Genomic DNA, 19,553 nt, shown 5'->3' on the forward strand with positions numbered 1-19,553 from the left:
GTTTAAAAATGAGAGCGTGACAGTGCCGCCTCAACTTTCTTGAAATGCCGGATATGACGTCATCAAAGACATTTATCAAAAAAATGAAAAAAATGTCTGGGGATATCATACCCAGGAACTCCCATGTAAAATTTCATGAACATCGGTCTAGTAGTTTTCTCTAAATCGCTCCACACACACCCTCGTCTTGATTCCCCCCTCTACTTTAAAACATTTAGTCAAAACTTGACTAAATGTAACAAAAAGAAGTAGAAAATGTATCTTATCAATGTGTTTGTTTGTGTGTGTGTGAGAGTGAGTGAGTGCATGCGTACGTGCATGCATGTGCATGTAAGGACAATATTAAAGAGTCTTTTCTTTTTTACATGTTTATGTCATACCTCTTCTTCCTGCAGACAGTGGAAAGTTACGTTGGTCCAGTGACTGTCATAAGGCAGAAAGTAATGCCAGTTGATAGGGTTGCAATAGACATCCACTCGAGTCTTGCGAATCAGCAGTATCAGATCTGAAATTATGTAGTTTTGCAATGCACAGTGAGCTCTGCAGTGACCTTATTTTCATTTTTTCATTTCATTTTTATTTTCATTACTTTATTGTCCCATCGCTGGGAAATTCGGGTCGCTTCCTCCCAGTGGAAAGCTAGCAGCAACGGAGTCGCGCTACCCAGGTGTCTGCGTGTTTAGGTGTATTCAGCCACCTGCACTTATGGCAGAATGACCAAGGTCTTTTACGTGCCATTGTGATGACACGGGGGTGGGACATGGCTTCCGTCTCTGGGTCTGCACATAAAGTTGACCCGTGTCCGTCCCGGCCCGAATTCGAACCTGCGACCTTCCGATCACAAGTCCAGTGCTCTACCATCTGAGCTAACAGGCTTGATTTTATGGCAAACTTAAACAAATTAATGGTAAGTTGCTATCAACATAAATCAAGCTAAACATACAAATTGTTAAGATAACCAAGATTAATGGGAACCTAACAGTTTGAAAGTGATTTACAACTTATTCAAAATAAACAAGTTTCTGTGAAAACAAAAAAATAAAGTTTAAAAGACAAGCCTCTGGACATGACACTTTTTGACAACCAGTGGTATATTCAGTGATTCAATTGATAATTATAATGATTGTTGCTTTCAGATTGTAATGCTTCATTGGTCAATTACGAAGGTAACATGCCTGACTTGTACTCTGCACAAGTTTGTCACTATTTTTTCAAAGTCAAATTTACAATGCTTACTTAATTCTTTTTATGTATTTAAATATTTGTTGAATTTATTGTGTGTGTGTGTGTGTGTGTGTGTGTGTGTGTGTGTGTGTGTGTGTGTGTGTGTGTGTGTGTGTGTGTGTGTGTGCGTGCGTGCGTGCGTGCATGCGTGCGTGCGTGCGTGCGTGTGTGCATGCGTGCGTGCGTGTGAGTACATGTGCATGTGTGTGCGTGTGTGTGTGTGTATGTGTGTATGTGTGCTTGTGTGAGGTTGGGTGTGTGTCAAAATGTGTTGTGCAATATGGCATGAAAATCTTTTTATATTTGTTGTTAAAAATTACAGCTTTGTATTCCATGTTTATTATCTTTTACGAAGTAATTATAGTTAAATAGTCTTTTACGTTTTTTATTTGTTTGACCTTCTTAGGATTATGGAGTTTTATGCACTGCCTTTTATAGTTAACTAAATTTTTCTATTTGAAATAGTCCATTGTAGTCGGTGTAGGCCTTAAGTTTAATTTAATCGTTTGTCCAGTATTTAATGTAATTCTCTATTTTTGTATGAACTCAAATGTTTAGTGCTCTTAGTATGTCTTGTTAGGCTAAGTTCTATTTAATCAGAGTATGTTTGCGTGTGCTTATACCTAGTGATATTGTAAAGCGCATAGTGCTTTTAGTTATGCGCTATAGAAATCTCCTTAATAAATAAATAGATAAATACAATACAGTATCCAATTAAGTCACCTTGCCTCTTTCCAACTCTGCTGCTAATCTGAATAACAGTTTTGTAAATGTATAAGCTTACCATCAATCACCTCCTCTGGAAATCCAGATCTGCAACATATATATAGTACAACTATGAACTTACTATATATATGACATAAGCAAACAAATTAAACAAACAAATAAGGTGAAACTGATGCGTGCATTTGGTTCATTTTCACAAAAAAGACAAGGACTGATGGAACAACAACAGCAACAGACTTACTGAGGACTGCTGATAAACAATGAAAAACCAATCATGAAAAAGAGAATGAAACAAAACAACCAATAAATGAATAAACTGACTAACAAACCACAAGCAAGATGATAAAATTGAAATTAAAAAAATAGAAAAGTACACTTACACTAGTTACAAATAAACCAAATTAGCTGTAACTATAGACCTCTCTAGGTCTTATAAAAGAAATAAACCTGCAAAATTGCAGCCAAAGCCAATGTAACAAGTAGCAATTAATATATAAAATCATAACCAACCTTTCCAGCTCTACTTTGCGGACATCAAAGAATCCAAACAGCAGATAGTTGATGAGCTCAAGGGAACCCTCATTGTACCGGCTGTCAATTCCTGCAATCAGTTACAAGGTACAGTAAATCAGGGGCTCACATCCACGTCGGACATCGGACATACACGGATATTTTTTCCAAATGTCCTATACATTTCTCATGCAAGAGGACATAAGTCCTATTGTTTTTGTCACAAAGTGGTCATTGTCCGATTATGCTTTCATTTGATCCGGACATTGTCAGTACTTTCCAATTTACAGTAGTTTGATTTGCTATTGTATCGATGTTTTGCAAAGCGATGTGTCTCTCCAAGCAGACGAAACTTGGGGAGACTTTATGTGCTATTTATAGAGAAGATCTTCCAAGGGTCGCAACTCTGAATGCTCCAAGCCGGTTGATAGTTGCCTCCCTTCGCGGATTTTTTCCGAAAAAGCAACATGCCGCCGAAACAATCACAGTGAATTGTCGTCATTAGCTCAGAGACAGAAAAACGTGTTTTTATTACTTTGATTTGTTACCTTTTTGCCAAGAAAATTATTGTATTTCTTCTGTTACCTCTGTGACAAGAAACGAGTCAAGTTAAATGTACGTTTTGTTGCGGAAAAAAAGACGTATTGATTTATTTTTGTTCAGGACAAATGTCCTATCACTTTTGCATTTTCCAGGACATTTGTCCTATGCCACCTCTCATGGATGTGAGCCCCTGAGTAAATATCTCCATCCTTCTAAGACCACAAACATTCTGAGATAATCAGGTCTTACAGGAGGGAGAGTCTTAACCCTTACACTGGTGCAATTCTGTAACACATGTTACATAGCCACTGGTGAATTAACAGAGAGAAAAATAACAAAAAACGGTCATATAGGTTTTCGCATCCATGGGAGGTAATCGGAACTGACCAAACAGACTGAGCCAGTAGCGCGACATATGTCGTGACAACCAGGTGACAGTATACGTAAAGTAGCGCGACATATGTCGCGACAACCAGCCTAAGGGTTAAAATTGCAGAACATTTACAGAGGTTGTAAACAGAAAATCTGAGAAAGGAAAAGGGTGGGAAGGGGGGCAGGTAATTTGGTGGGTTTTATAAGGGGTTGGAGGTTGTTTCCAATCTAAATTGAAGTGAATCAAAGCGAGGAGAGAAAAATAAAAGAGGAAGAGGAATAAACTTAAAATAAGAAGGATCAACTAGGCTAGGCAGGAGGGAATGGGGGTTGGAGAGGAGCGGATGAGACAGAGAAAAACAGAGAGGGGGAGAGAGAGGGAGGGTTGAGATTAATTTGACAGAAAAAAAGACAGAATTAGAGACCACCACAGTAAGTGTTACACAAGGTAGAGCACACAAAAACTGACATCAATATAATGGTGAATCTGGACAACTATACCTGCAACACACAGGATAGAATCCAGTCCTGGTGATTTCTTCCCTCCATTTCCCTCTCCACTATCAAGGAGAGCCTGGACATGCCTTAACCGACTTGCACTGTGAAAGGGAAAAGAACAAAACATTATGGAAACGTGAATCTACTTGATCTTACTCTACTGGCACAATAAACATTCTGTTGTGATTAAAAGTGGTTAGAAAAACAACGTTTTATTCTGTTACCGCTGACCTACCTGATGCAGCTCTTACCACAGACTACAGTGTGGCAAAGAGAAATAAGTAGGTAAATCAGAGAAGGACCACATGGTTTTTAAACATGAACACATATAAAAACGTAGAATTGAATAAGGTCTTTATTTGCACATGAAACACGCAGTTACCAACACAAAAGAATGATAACAATGGAACACAATAAACGCAATTCAGTAATACACCCGATGGATAAAACTAGTCAAATAAATCTAAAAAACGTACGCAATTACTTTAAACAAAAATATTCAACTGTTTAGATTGATTTGAAGACTGGTCAAATAAAACGAACTCGAACAATGTCCAGAAAAATACAAACGAACAGGACTCTTCGAGAAAAATTCCGGCTGGAGTAACAGAGACCATGCTTCGGCGTCGTTAGAAACCGTAGGTTTTTCGCCGCCAGTGAAGCGCACACATTATTTTAGACAGCTTATACCTCACAAACTGGGAAAACTGCTCATATTTGATGTGCCGCTTTGCCGATGAAGGCCTCTTCGATGACCTTGCAGACATTTTTCAGTTGGAAACCACACTTGCTCGTCCGACACTCTCTACAGAGCCGCCATCATGTGAAACCGTCTAGCTTCCGGTGCTGTCAGCGACGCTTTCACGAGAGTAACGGCCCTTATTTAACTGGATCCTCGATAGCTCATTTGCAACTGTGTTTCTGGCGCATGTTCAATGAAATGTGAAATGTGAAATCTGTATTTTTGGGCTTAGTTAGGCGCGTAAAAAATGATAAGTAGATCTACATAACCCCATTTCAAAACTTCAAATGGAAAAACGTGATAGGAGACATTTATTGTGCATGTGGGAACTTATCACAATTAGTTATTTGGCATGGATAAGAAAAACAAATTGTGTGAATAAACATCAAAACATTTAGTTGATTTGTCGGCCTTAATGACAAAGAATACAATGTATTGTAATCTTCTTCTTCTTCTTCAGCGTTCCAGAATTTTCTGGTTACGTGTGAGCTCGTTTGCCCATTCAGTTGGGTTCCCCAAACTATACTCTGAGAGCATAGTCAGCTTCACTCCGCTTTCGTTGAGTAGGCATGCTGGATATTAATTTATTATCGTGTTTTCATAACCCAACGAACTCCGACATGGATTACAGGATCTTTTCCGTGCGCACTTGGTCTTGTGCTTGAGTGTACACACGAAGGGGGGTAAGTCACTAGCAGGTCTGCACATAAGTTGACCTGGGAGATCGGTAAAAATCTCCACTCTTAACCCACCAGTCGGCAGCGACCGGGATTCGAACTCACGGCAGCGACCGGGATTCGAACTCACGACCTCCTGGTATTGTAATCACTTTTGATTCTCTTTAGAATTTGCAATTTTAATTGAGAATTTTAAGAATTTTAATGACCGAATCACGCTTTGGACTACACAGTCCGGATGATGTGGGTCATGTACGACCCATACTTTCCAAAGAAGGATTCAACATAAAAAGTATGGGTCGTACACGACCCATGCCATCCGAATAGGGATTAACGTTTTACCGCCTCTTTGCAGAGTATGGGTTTTACACGAACCTGCCAACCGAATAAGGATAAACGACGTAAAATTCCTTACATAATTCCATATGGGTCGTCCACGTCCCACATCATCCAGACCGTGTAGTTCAAATTACGTCATCGTTTATTTATTTGTCTACCAAGATTATCATTTAAAAGTTGGACAATGGGATGGTCATATTGTGATTGGAGATTACATGAAGTCTCAATCAAAAACTCCAAAATGTTTCAAAGATAAAGACGATTTTGTGAGGCTCTGGGTCGTCCACGACCCACAAAGGTTAATTCATCTGAAAAGCAATATCATAGCCTAGACTTCAAAGATTGCTCGACACAAACGTCAAATCAATCAAATTGATTGAAGAACGAGGGCGTGACAGTGCCGCCTCAACTTTAGCAAAAGGCCAGATATGACGTCAAAGGTATTTATAAATTAAATCTGGGGATATATCTAGAAAGGATTTTTTGGAAAAGTTTTATGAAGATCTGTCAAGTCGTTTTCTGGGAATCACTACACATACCACCACCACCACTAACCTCGGCTTGATTCCCAGTTTATGTTAAAACATTTAGTCAAAACTTCTGCAAACACAGGCTTTGCAATGTCACACACACACACGTGCACGCACACACACACAGATTGAGTGAGATGGGAGAGAGAGATTGAGAGAGAGATTAAGATTAAGAGAGAGAGAGAGAGAAAAGCAGTAAGAAATATTCACAAATACCAAGTAAACCTTATACTGTTTTATTTACTGAAGGGGACAGGAGGGGGTTGGGGAAGTTGTTTGATACACACTGAAACTTTCTCTGCGAATGAAAAAATTAAAAAATGATGCCACAAAAATTGTTTATCTACAAGAACACAATCGTGAAAATGCTCAAAAATCAGTTCTCACACTGACATCATAACATAGGAATGACTCGTTATCAAAAAAACTGAAAATGACAAGAGAAACAAAGCAGCTTGGAAATGATCACCCTATCCCTCAAAAAACACCAAAAACAGCAGATTTACTTCTGTTCACTGAATTCATTATCTAAACAAAAAAAAAATGTTCAAAATGACAAAAAGTTGACTTTTCATTTGTAATCCATCTTGGAACACACTCTTTCCTTGTCACACTCATTTCATTCAAACAAATTCATGTTTTGAACCCTGTATTTATTTGAGCCTAAACAATTGTTACATTACACTGGCATTCAATTACTCAGACATTCTGAGAAACAAGCTCAAGGTTTATCATGAATAGACAAACACAATAACAGAGTTGCCAGTTGGGAGTGACACAATTGCTTTATTTTTTAAATGACAGATTTTTAACCCAACAATAATTTGACAAGTGGATTCCTCTGTATTAATTATTATGGACTTATCAGACTAGCCCTTGTGCAATTTACACAAAGTAGACCCACTCATGCCTTCACATCCTTCTTCTGTGTTCCTCGCAAATAATCAATAGCATCCAAGTCCACCGCAGTGACTCTCCCTTTCTCCACAGATTCTCTTGGGCCACCAGAGCACTGGGCCACATCTAATACATGGTTATTTAATGCAACATGCCATCTGACGTACAAATCAAAAGCTTCAAAGATGCCTTCCTGCCCGTGTAAATGATCATCTAATACCACCACAGATTTGACACTAATAAGAGCATCCTTCGACCTGGAGATGTTCTTAAAATCAACAGATTTTGTGCAGAGTGCAATTTATTACTGAAATAAATTTTCAGATTAACACAGGGGTCATTCATGAAATTAATTCAGAAAAAATATTCTCACGCTACAAAGAACACTCGCAAATGATTAATTTTCATTTGGTGTCAAAGTAACTGTTGAATGGTGCTACATTTACTTCTTCTTCTTCTTCTTCGTCGTTCACTAGCTACATTTACTAAAAGCTTGGAAGAATCTGTGGTGATGTACTAGACAATTTACACAAGAAAGAAGGTGTCTTTGAATTGATAACGTTCAATCTGACAACCAAGGTATAAAAAATGCCACGTGGAAAACTCTTCACTCGCCACTCTTTGACCCTCGCTTCTTCTTCATCTCCTTTGCTGACATTCCCTCGTTTCCATGTACAGGTAAAAACTAAAATCTTTTAAACGGTAACATTCAATCTGCCCGTTCAGCTAAAAAAAAAATGCCAATTGCAGAACTCTTCATTCACCACCCTTGGACTTTCTCTTCTTCTTCTTCTCTTTCTTCCCTGGCGTTTCTTCACCGGCTGTGCTGTCACCGTTGACGTCACCGCCTTTCTTCTTCTTTTTCTTGGGTGTGGCGTCTTCCTCCTCCTCTTCTCCGTTGACGCTGTCCTGCGATTCATCCAGCTTCCTCTTTCTGTCTTTCTTCTTCTTTTTCGGGGTCTCCTCTTCTTCCTCTTCCCCGTTGGTTTGCGATTCGTCCAGTTTCTTCTTTTTGTCTTTCTTCTTCTTCTTGGGCGTTTCTTCTTCTACTTCCATGGTTGTTTCAGCCTCTTCGCCATCTTCTCCTTGGCTTTTCCTGTCCTTCTTTTTCTTCTTCTTGTCCTTCTTTGCTGAGTTGACCTGAATTTCGGTTGCCTGCAATCAGAAGAAAAATATTTTAAATGTTTTATTGAACATATTCTCACCCCCTTTATCTCACTGCAAGTAAAGCCTTTAACGTACCAAGTCATATTCCTTTTCACACCCTGTTCTTTTCATGATCTTATGAGCATTTCTCCAGCCTCAAGCACAATAACATTTTTGATCAGCTCACATGCATCTTTTCGTCACCTCTTCTTGAAATCATATTGCTTTCATATATCTAATTTATCTAAACACAAATCAAAAACTCGCTGAGCCTTCCTGGCGGGCGGCCGAAAATTCCATCAAGCTAAGTTTTTGTCACTAATTGTTTGTCTGTTCACTTAAAAGACCGTTGGGTCGATATATTTGTGACTGTAACATATTGTTTTGTCAATCACAAACATGTGTGTGCAAAACAAACAACAAACAAACTCAAAACAAAAAAACACAAGCCCACATCTGACAGGCTATTTAAATAAATAAACAAAAAGTTACATACTGCTTCAACAGCGTGTCGCATGACGTCGATGTTCTTGGTGGGAGCTTCACCAGTCTCGTAGAACTTGAGTCTGTCTTCAACCTGCTGTCGAAGGTGATCACCGAACACACTGGTGGGCATGTCTGAGTATGAAAAATTACAACTTACTTATATAGGTAGAGCAAAGATTTCAGTACATGCAAGTGAATACTCAAGCGTTACAAAAACAACCATAGGTCTATCCAGATAAAGATTTCAAACCTGATACAGTGGAACCCAACCGTCAAGACACCCCACCCTTTTTCAGACCCTGCTTTTAACATTTAGTCAAGTTTTGACTAACGTTTTAACATGGATGGGGAATCGAAACGAGGGTTGTGGTGTATGTGTGTGTGTGTAGAGCGATTCAGAGAAAACTACTAGACCGATCTTCATGAAACTTTACATGTGAGTTCCTAAGTATGTTATTCTTGGATGGTTTTTTCTTCCTTTTTTCGATAAATGTCTCTGATGACGTCATATCCGGCTTTTTGTGAAAGTTGAGGCCGCACTGTCACGCCCTCATTTTTCTATCAAATGGATTGAATGGTCAAGTAATCTTCGATGAAGGCCAGCTTGGAGGCTTGGAGGCTTAAAAATTAATTAATGAGTTTGGTCATTAAAAATCTTAAAATTGTAATTAATTTTGTTTTTATAAAACGATTCAAAAATAAGGTAATCTTATTCTTCATCATTTTCTGGTTCCAAAAACATATAACTATGTTATATTCAGATTAAACACAAGCTCTGAAAATTAAAAATATAAAAATCATGATTAAAATTACATTTCTGTAATCGATTTAACAAGAATGTCATCTTATTCCTTGTCGGTTCCTGATTAAAAAAACATATAGATATGATATATTTGGATTAAAAACAAGCTCAGAAAATTAAAAAGAATAGAGATACAGAAAAGCGCGCTATCCTCCTAAACGCAACCGCTACACTGACTGGCTTGTCAATTTCACTGCGTTTTACATGTGCGGGGGATTGACGAAGCTGTATTGTCTTGGTGAAAAAATGCAGTGCGTTCAGTTTCATTCCGTAAGTTCGACAACTTGACTTAATGTAGTAATTTCGCCTTACGCGACTTGGTTTTTATATTTAGTCAAGTTTTGACTAAATATTTTAACATCGAGGGGGAATCGAAACGAGGGTCGTGGTGTATGTGCGTGTGTGTGTGTCTGTGTGTGTGTGTGTGTGTAGAGCGATTCAGACTAAACTACTGGACCGATCTTTATGAAATTTGACATGAGAGTTCCTGGGTATGAAATCCCCGAACGTTTTTTTCATTATTTTTATAAATGTCTTTGATGATGTCATATCCGGCTTTTCGTGAAAGTTGAGGCGGCACTGTCACGCCCTCATTTTTCAACCAAATTGGTTGAAATTTTGGTCAAGTAATCTTCGACGAAGCCCGGACTTCGGTATTGCATTTCAGTTTGGTGGCTTAAAAATTAATTAATGACTTTGGTCATTAAAAATCTGAAAATTGTAAAAAAAAATAAAAATTTATAAAACGATCCAAATTTACGTTTATCTTATTCTCCATCATTTGCTGATTCCAAAAACATATAAATATGTTATATTCGGATTAAAAACAAGCTCTGAAAATTAAATATATAAAAATTATTATCAAAATTAAATTGTCGAAATCAATTTAAAAACACTTTCATCTTATTCCTTGTCGGTTCCTGATTCCAAAAACATATAGATATGATATGTTTGGATTAAAAACACGCTCAGAAAGTTAAAACAAAGAGAGGTACAGAAAAGCGTGCTATCCTTCTTAGCGCAACTACTACCCCGCTCTTCTTGTCAATTTCACTGCCTTTGCCATGAGCGGTGGACTGACGATGCTACGAGTATACGGTCTTGCTGAAAAATGGCATTGCGTTCAGTTTCATTCTGTGAGTTCGACAGCTACTTGACTAAATATTGTATTTTCGCCTTACGCGACTTGTTTTTAGACTTACTGTTTACAATCTCTGTAAATTTACCCCCCCCCCCCCCCCACCCCTTTGAGACTGTCTCGTTACCTACCCCCATCCCCCCTTTGAATCCGGTCTCATGTTTAAATCTTTATATCCACAGATTTTTGGATGTCTAAAAAAAGGGGTTTCCATCGTTCCACAATTTCTAAATTCTAAGAGTAAAATTACAAGTTATTGCACACATATAAAATCATACCATACCTGAAAAGCAGTCAATCCTGGATGCGATGGAGCACTTGTTGGCAAGGTAACGGGAGATGCGTCCTTTGTTCTTCGCCCCAGCACGACCGATGAATGTGGAGTGGAAGATGAGTCCATATTTAGGTGTGTTGCCCTTTGTCTTCAAGGCTCTGAAAATATTGATACCAAAAACATCAAAAATTTTCACACAAAAAAATAAGAAAGAAAAGAACCTAAAAAATCAAAAGCAATCAAAATTATTCTCAGTAACTTACAGTAACAAATCTGAATAGAAACAGATTCAGAGTTTAAAACCACAAAATATGCATGCCCTACAAACACCCACACAAAGTTGAGGAATCATAAATGTCTCTTTCTGCAGTGATAACCATCTGCAACAACAGACTACAGTGAACACCCCCTTTTAAAACAAACCCATTTAAAGTGCCGTTCACATGGCAGACTTCCAACCAACTCTTCCCTAACTTTTGTTGGCTTGAATTCGCTCCGAGGTCAAGTCCAAAAAGTCTGGTATGTGAATGGTCGACTCCGCCGTGACTTGGCGCAGATTTTGCCCTGTTAACATCGGCATCGATTTGACTTGGCGCCGACTATAAAATCGCTTGAAAGTTGGAAGAAAGTCTGCCATGTGAACAGCACTCAAGAATTCTTTCTCTTAAAGACCTTCAGTTTTCATAAACTCTTTAAATCTACCTTCATTTCAAGACTCCCTCCTTTTAGGACAATCTTTTTTTCACTTTTTTTTGTAAAAGGTCTGAAAAGGGCTGGTGGTGTTCCACTCAATAACACCGACTGATTCTGTTCCACTCAATAACACCGACTGATTCTGTTCCACTCAATAACACTGACTGATTCTGTTCCACTCAATAACACCAACTGATTCTGTTCCACTCAATAACACCAACTGATTCTGTTCCACTCAATAACACCAACTGATTCTGTTCCACTCAATAACACCAACTGATTCTGTTCCACTCAATAACACCAACTGATTCTGTTCCACTCAATAACACCAACTGATTCTGTTCCACTCAATAACACTGACTGATTCTGTTCCACTCAATAACCCTGACTGATTCTGTTCCACTCAATAACACCAACTGATTCTGTTCCACTCAATAACACCAACTGATTCTGTTCCACTTCATACCTGAATAGAGCTTTTTCAGCTCCTAGGATCTGCACTGTGGAGGCTGGGTACTTTGCGAGGTTTGTCAGACTGCCTGCATGAGCGATCAAGCGTGCTGCCACCTGAAAAACAGAAAATAGCCAAATTCAAACCTTGTTCCTGCAAGGTAAGCCGAGATAATTATTTTAGCACTAGCTTTCATGTAAACATTGCTTCAAACACTGCCATTTGAAATGCAGTCTTTACTGTACTCATAAACTGCATGCACTGGTGGGTTTGTTTTTTTCCTGGTAAAAAAAAAAAACCTATACGTTTTAACAGCAAGATGTCAATATCCCTACAGCAAAACTTTGACTTGAGGTGTTGTGACCTTGAAAATCTGTCCAAAATTCACAATTATCCTAACTTTCGCATTACAACGGCAATTACCTACAATATCTTACGGTCTTTACTTTCTAGTAGACGAGAGATAACTCCACAGAATCTGAAGTAACCACACACCTCTGTCAAAACTCAGGCCTGGGAATGAGTAAAAGTGGTTTGGGCGAACTGACGGGTAAATGTTGCGTTTTAAGCATTTTTAAGGGCACACCGAGGTTCTTTTCTTACACAATTAGAAAAGGACTTCGTCGTATTTACGACGAAAGGCGTATCATTCCCAGGCCTGAAAACTGTTTGAAATTGTGATAACAATTTTGTTTACTTTTTATTAATATTATTTCTCTTTTGGCATTCTTTTCTTTTCTTCAAACTGCAATGCCTGTAAATAATGTCAGAAAAACTCACAACATTCCCTGTTACTGTAATTGCAAAGCAGCATACCTGTTCTCCAATAAGGGCAGCCAGATTGGGTGCTACTGCGTGCATCCTGTCGATCAAATACTTTGCAAGCTTTTGGCGGTACTCTGCAAGGGCAATCACTCGTGAGGCAAAGGTCTCAATGTTGATCAGATCCAATGGTGAGATGTCCATACCTGCAAAGCAAGTCATTTATAATAGTCAGTCGGGCATATAAGCATGTAAAACAGGAGAAAGAAAGAGAGAAAGAAAGAAAGAAAGAAAGAAAGACAGACAGACAGAGAGAGAGAGAGAGAGAGAGAGAGAGACCCTAGACGAATAAAACCTGGTTGACCTTTGAGTTTAAGCTTATATATTTTTTCAATTAAGAAAAAAAATTCTGTTTTTCTCAGCTTATTACACAGTGATCTTGCTTGTCAATTTTCAAACTCATAGTCATAGTTCTTAACAAATTTGAATGATGGCACTCACAGAAGCTTGTCAGTCTTACATTGCAGCATTTACACAAAGTGAAGCTGGCACTGCTAACATAATATAAACAGAAGAAAAACCTGTCAAACAAACCATTCACTGTCAGGTCTACCCGGAATTCAAGGTATTTTAATGTATTTTCATATTTCAATTGGTAATTTAAAGTGCATTAATGGCTCACAAAAAAAGCAATCCCAGACCTGGGAACCCCTGTTTTGCACTTGGATTATTCTCAAACAAACTAGGTATATTTTCAGAAACGTGAGCGTACTCCAAACAGCATTTGAACATCCTTGATTCGAACATGCTTCACACGCGTACGTCGCACCGTGAATTAAAGGCATATGTACGCGCTCCCGTGTTTACAAAGTGTAGTTTGCCCATAATCGATGTCAAACGCACCATAAGACCATATAATGACGATATGTCACCATGCGCGGACCATAATACATGCATTACAGCTTGTTCTAGCCTCTGAAAAAGTGAGGATGTCAACAAAGCCGCGGTGTTAGCTCCCTTGCATCAACGTTACATGTGTTGCCAAATCTATAAATAGGACGATCCAGATCAAAATGAAAATTAACATATCTCAACATTTAAGGGGTCCTAGACCACAATATTTTGCAGGGAACTTAATTTAGCATGTCTCCAGCTGTTGGTAAAGCAATTAGCGTGTATAGTCATCGAGTACATATGGCTTTAAGGTTACCAATATATTTAAAACAAAAACTTCTTCCAATGTTAACTGACAAAAACTGTATTCATGTGTCAAAATACTTGATCGGCTTGGGGATGCGTTTGTGAAGAAAAGAAGTCTAGGAATTATTCTCATCGTATTTTTCCCCCAATGATCGTACTCTAAAAAAATCATGCGTACAAAAAATGGCAAAATCGTATGGGTTCTCAGGTCTGCAATCCCTAATCACAGCATCGTGTTACTATTAAAAAGCGATAATGTGCTCACCCATTGATGATCTAGCCACGTCAACAATGGCCTGAGCTTTGCCACTGTCCATCAAAAGCTCCTCCAAAGCCTCCACCGTCTCTTCGGAAATCTGTTTGCGATCCTTGATGAGTCGCACAGTTTTAGCGTACAGGTAGTTGTCGGGGACAACCTTCACCAGCTCTGGGAAATGGTAGGAATACCATTCTCTGGAACACATACAACCAAGAAAAGCATGACACAAAAACTTAGACCAGCTTTAAAATTGTAAAATAATGATTTCTTGATACTTTTATAAATACAATCACGACTGCAACCAAACCTGTAGGCCAGGCTCTTTTAGCATGCGTAGCCACTTATTCACCTAAATGCTGCTAGAAATGTTTGTTTGATCACTGCTTCTTCAGAATTTAGCAAATGGCCAATTCCAAACACCATGCCCCTGTTTTCTGGGGCAGACCTGAGCTTAAACAGACATGTTTCACATGAAGAAAGGTCACCTGGTCGATATCGAGATACTGAGATTTCACACAGACCTCAAAAGTGATGTGCACATGCTCACAGTTTACACAGGCATCATGGTGATGAAGAAATATTCAGCGTTTACATAGACCTGATGGCAATATAGAAATTCTCACCTTATAGTGATACAGGCTTTACAAGACAGAAATGCTCACCTTACACAGACTTTACAATACAGAGAAACACTCAATTGAGACCCTCCACCACGGAATGAGTCGCATGTCACCTTTGCATGATTTTCATATTTGTACATTTTCCTAAAGAGTTTGTTATGCTCTCTCTAGTGGTGAAAACCGTTTTAGAAAAGAGCGAAAACTGTTTGAGTTATAAGCCTGTGACCAAGGTGACCCTCACACTGTTACCAGACACTCCCCGGACTTATATTAAGCCTAGCGCAGAACGGCGCGCGGTGACATGCGACTCATTTCGTGGTGGAGGGTCACAATTTACATAGGTCTCAAGGCAATACAAAAATTATCAGTTTATACAGAGCAGATAAAATGTAGAAATGCTCAGGCTTTTAATACACAAGATGGCAATACAGAACTGCTCACTTTAGACAGACCAAAATGGCAATACAGAACTGGTTAGGGTTTACACAGAGGAGATGGTAACATTGAAAAGCTCTATACAGACATAACACAGGGCAGATGACAATATATAGACATGCTGAGAGTTTATAAATACAGACCTGATACGCATGGAGAATGTGTTGACGTCTTTGTCTAGCTGGTCAAGGAGAGCAATGCTCTGGATGATCATGTTGTCCACCCTGTGGACGTTGAACTTGACCTTGGCACGCGAGTAGCTGTGACCCAGACCCAGCTGGGCCTTGGACGCCATTTTTTCCGTAAGCCGACCATCCTTCACGAGGTTTGCAAAGTGCAGACGGATTCCTGTGTGGATAAAACACAAACTTAAAAGCAAATTCCGATAAAAATGAGACTTGGTCCCTGCGAAACAATATAACTGAACAAATATGCAAGTTCAGTGTCCATGAACCAAAACCTGGTATAAATGATAACTTCAAAAAAGTTATATTTTACCAAGTTAAAAACAGAGCACAAGCAAAGTTATCCTTCTTCACAAGAAACAAACACCTCAAACTGATGTTATTGTCAAACTCTGCATCAAATGTTTTAAATTTACATGTTACAATTTACATGCAGGATTTTTCAAGGGAGCAACACTCTTCATCATGACGGCAGTCAAACCTATGATCTGAAATAAAGAATGTAGTTTTACGAAAATGTATCTCAAAACTCGGTCAGTAAACATACACTCACACACACACTCAGTGACACTGATACACACACTCTTTCAAGGCTACCAACTTACCTCTAACAAGCTCTGGCACCACACCAGATGTGACGCAGTTGATCTTAAGCTCCTCGAAGATGGATGCAGCGACCTTGGAATCAGCTACCCCCAGTTTCACCTTCAGTTTCTTGGAGCTCTTGGGGAGGTTGGTCTCGAGGAAAACCTTCAGGTCCTCGTGAAGAACACCTGCACAGCACCGACTCATGTTCAAAACTTCAATTCACTATCATCAAAAGTGCAAACAAAGTTGTGCTAGTGCTACCCATAACCTTACAGGACATTTACTGTCACACTAGAAATTAAATAAATTTGATCGTTTTGCCATTGTGTTCTTTTTATTCTTAATGCTTTCTCTTAAAACCGATGAAAGTGTCTGATCGGGGCATTTCATTTTCAAAAATTGTGAAGCCAATTTACAAACACACACATACTTTTAACTTGCACACAAATAAATGTCCCAATCTTGACTCCTCTCAAGCATCCATGCATTATATCTTCTTTATTTGGTGTTTAACGTCGTTTTCAACCACGAAGGTTATATCGCGACGGGGAGAGGGGTGAGATGGGATAGAGCCACTTGTCAATTGTTTCTTGTTCACAAAAGCACTAATCAAAAATTTGCTCCAGGGGCTTGCAACGTAGTACAATATAATTACCTTACTGGGAGAATGCAAGTTTCCAGTACAAAGGACTTAACATTTCTTACATACTGCTTGACTAAAATCTTTACAAAAATTGACTATATTCTATGCAAGAAACACTTACCAAGGGTAAAAGGAGAAACAGAATCCGTTAGTCGCCTCTTACGACATGCTGGGGAGCATCGGGTAAATTCTTCCCCCTAACCCGCGGGGGGGTCATGCATTATATAAAAACATATTTTTACGAGTTGAAAATGTATTCTAGCTGTTAGTTTAATCAGCACAAGCGTCAACTACATGAAACCAGGAAACCCTCATTGTCATTCAACCCTCACAAACCTTCAGATATGCTGTTTATGTTGTCCAATGCATTGTGACCACTCCTGAATGGTGCTAATGCAACAGTCTTCACAAGGGCTTGGAACTTTGAAAGGTCAAGGACGCTCTGTTCAACACGAGGGGCAAGCAGGGCCAGCTCGTCAAACTCCCTGACTTGGAAAAGGCTGTAGCCCACGGCATGTTCGAAGAGTACGTACAGACTCTCCGCCTGAAAAACCAAGATCATCAAGTTTTACAAATCGGACAATAACTGAACAAGTGATTTTGTTTGCATGTGGTCCAGCTATCTCTAAGCTTTTCCCTGAGGAAGTGAAGTCACATATTGAATACTAGAGGAATACCCGCTTCGCCGGGTAGCCGGCTTCGCCGGGATGAAATACTTAGAGCCGTACGCCGGCTTTGCCGGGTCCGAACAATGGACCCGCCAAGCTTAGGTCCCTCCCAGATTCGTGGAATGGGAACAGCACGAAAATGATTCAGTGGCCATAATGCCATTCCTGACCATATCGAGTCCCATCCTTGTCGACGAATGTAACCGTGTTAATCACCTTTGGAGGCGAACTCCACTCAAACAGGATTGAGCAATTTAGAGCTTATCTGTAAGCCCTTTTGAACTGTTATGGCTTTTCAAAGGAAGGCCAGTACATACAAATACACAAAAGCCGCCAGACCACATCACAAACAGAACTGAACAATCCCCAGGTGTTGCTCACATAGAGAGACACACACACACACACACACACACACAAACACAGAGAAGCCGTATCTATAGAGAGATAGATGACAGTGTATTTTTCGCGTGGCTATAAATTGATTCGACCTTTGCACTTTTACAGTGAGGATAATTTACGGGTCCAATTTACGTTCTGGACACTGCGGTGACCTTCTAAAAATAGTAACAGAACGCCGGGAATATCCGAAGATGCCCCCCTCATACTATAGTGCACCATACGAAGGAAGGGAGGTAAACGCTGAAAACATGGAGAAGATGAGAAGATAAGGAAGAGTTACTGGGAATGGTGAAATGAACACAAAAACCAAAATCAGTTCAGCGCTGCGCGCTGAGAGCACGTGTTGAAATATCTCATCGATGATATTGTGTCCGGGGTGTAGCTGAATACGGTGTCCAAATTTGAAAAAGATCCACCGAGAACTTTGGCTTTGGTGTGTCGGTATGGGGGCCCGGGTAGCTGAGGTGGAACCAAAATAGCTGAGGTGGAACCAAAATCGGTTCAGCGCTGCGCGCTGAGAGCACGTGTTGAAATATCTCATCGATGAGGTTGTGTCCGGGGTCTCTCTGAATAGGCCCACCAAATTTGAAGCAGATCCATCGAGAACTTTGGCCGTGCATCGCGAAGACACAGACACACAGACACACAGACACAAGTCGTATATATATATATATAGAAGCCAAACAGTGAACATTCAGAGGTTCATTCACTGATTTAGTGTGGTGATGGACCTCAAACTCAAACAGGGCTGATCTGGAAATTTATTGCCCATGGTCCTGTACTACCCACAACTAAAAACTGCTACCTGGAAATATAACTTAAAAAGCAACTCTGCAATGCAGTTAAATCCTGTTTTTGTGCATACAAATGAAAATACATGTATGTGTTTTCTTACTTGTCGAGGGTTTAATATAAAAATAAAATGTCACAAAGTAGGTCATACCATATGGCCTGTCAACAACAAAAATGCATGAACCAATTGGCTGCATAATTATGTTCAAGTTTCACTTATTGTTCCCTAATGCATCATGTATTATGGATGCCCACAAGACAGTCACAACTGATCTTGGCTGCCTGTGTATGGGGAAAGTATAGAGTCTTGTGACTCATACTCATAGTCTTATGAGCTGTCTGCACTGACCGCTCAATGTTATAAATATAACTCTCTTTTCGTTCAAATGTACACATATCCTGTCAATTGCATTGAAACGGGATGATGATGTCTGGACAAAAGAGATTTTTTTTTAACGAAAACAGCCATAAAGTTTCAGACACAAACACACGAGTCTCCAGACGAGTCAGTCAGACTCAGAGAGACGGGCACGTGTGCGCAGACTCCAATTCTTTCTTTCACCAGAAAGAGAGAGAGATAGAAAGAGTCCATGGAATATACAGAATCAGCACTGTCGGCATCATATTGCAGTATTTTTTTTAACCATAACCCACAACACCTCATCCAAATTCCAATCCAGACCCGCAATACCAAAACACAATCACTGAATCAGATCTGTCCCCATTTATAGGCATCCTGTAAAATCGACTCATACGCAAATACTACCGAACAAGGATCAAGCAAAAAAAATGCGTGAGGAATGCACAAACCATAGTTGCAAAGTGACAGTAAAGTAAAAATATATCAACACAATCAACCACGTGTGATCGCACTACCCACCATCTTGAAAAGTTTACTCTGACAAGGAAAAGAGAAGCTATATGATTGGTTCACATCCTGATGACCGCCTTCCG

The 19,553-nt window shown here is 39.5% G+C and overlaps 2 protein-coding genes across 3 annotated transcripts in view; both read right to left on the reverse strand.

Moving 5' to 3' along the window:
* The window catches only part of LOC138982088 (dynein axonemal assembly factor 9-like), a 138,405-nt gene extending 133,706 nt beyond the window's left edge, over positions 1–4,699 (reverse strand). The window contains exons 1-5 of the mRNA XM_070355311.1: positions 4,564–4,699; positions 3,877–3,974; positions 2,461–2,551; positions 2,009–2,037; positions 381–505 (exon numbers count right to left, since the gene is read on the reverse strand). Of these exons, the coding sequence (XP_070211412.1) occupies positions 381–505; positions 2,009–2,037; positions 2,461–2,551; positions 3,877–3,974; positions 4,564–4,640 (420 nt within the window). The 5' untranslated portion in view covers positions 4,641–4,699. The remainder of the gene's footprint in view (positions 1–380; positions 506–2,008; positions 2,038–2,460; positions 2,552–3,876; positions 3,975–4,563) is intronic.
* A 1,682-nt stretch (positions 4,700–6,381) lies between these two features.
* Positions 6,382–19,521, reverse strand: LOC138982090 (nucleolar protein 56-like). Of its 2 annotated transcripts, none has more exons than XM_070355313.1 (10): positions 19,480–19,521; positions 17,077–17,284; positions 16,115–16,282; positions 15,468–15,672; positions 14,276–14,463; positions 12,865–13,016; positions 12,064–12,164; positions 10,914–11,062; positions 8,701–8,822; positions 6,382–8,213 (listed from the first exon to the last, which is right to left on the reverse strand). In XM_070355313.1, exons 1-10 carry the CDS (start codon positions 19,480–19,482, stop codon positions 7,815–7,817), a joined length of 1,695 nt encoding a protein of 564 aa, XP_070211414.1. In that variant the 5' UTR covers positions 19,483–19,521; the 3' UTR covers positions 6,382–7,814. The 2 variants fall into 2 exon arrangements, with proteins under 2 accessions (XP_070211414.1, XP_070211413.1); XM_070355312.1 differs by having other exon boundaries at positions 19,410–19,486.
* Positions 19,522–19,553: the final 32 nt, after the last annotated feature.

The sequence above is a fragment of the Littorina saxatilis genome, linkage group LG12 (genome assembly GCF_037325665.1).
Source record: "Littorina saxatilis isolate snail1 linkage group LG12, US_GU_Lsax_2.0, whole genome shotgun sequence".
Taxonomy (NCBI): Eukaryota; Metazoa; Mollusca; class Gastropoda; order Littorinimorpha; family Littorinidae; genus Littorina; species Littorina saxatilis.

Excerpts from the sequence above, each read along its gene's own strand:
- LOC138982090 (XM_070355313.1), bottom strand. Across the intron at positions 16,283-17,076 it reads CATAAACAGCATATCTGAAG|GTGTTCTTCACGAGGACCTG; the intron begins GTTTGTGAGGGT and ends GGTGCTGTGCAG. Across the intron at positions 8,823-10,913 it reads CAGGATTGACTGCTTTTCAG|ACATGCCCACCAGTGTGTTC; the intron begins GTATGGTATGAT and ends TTTCATACTCAG.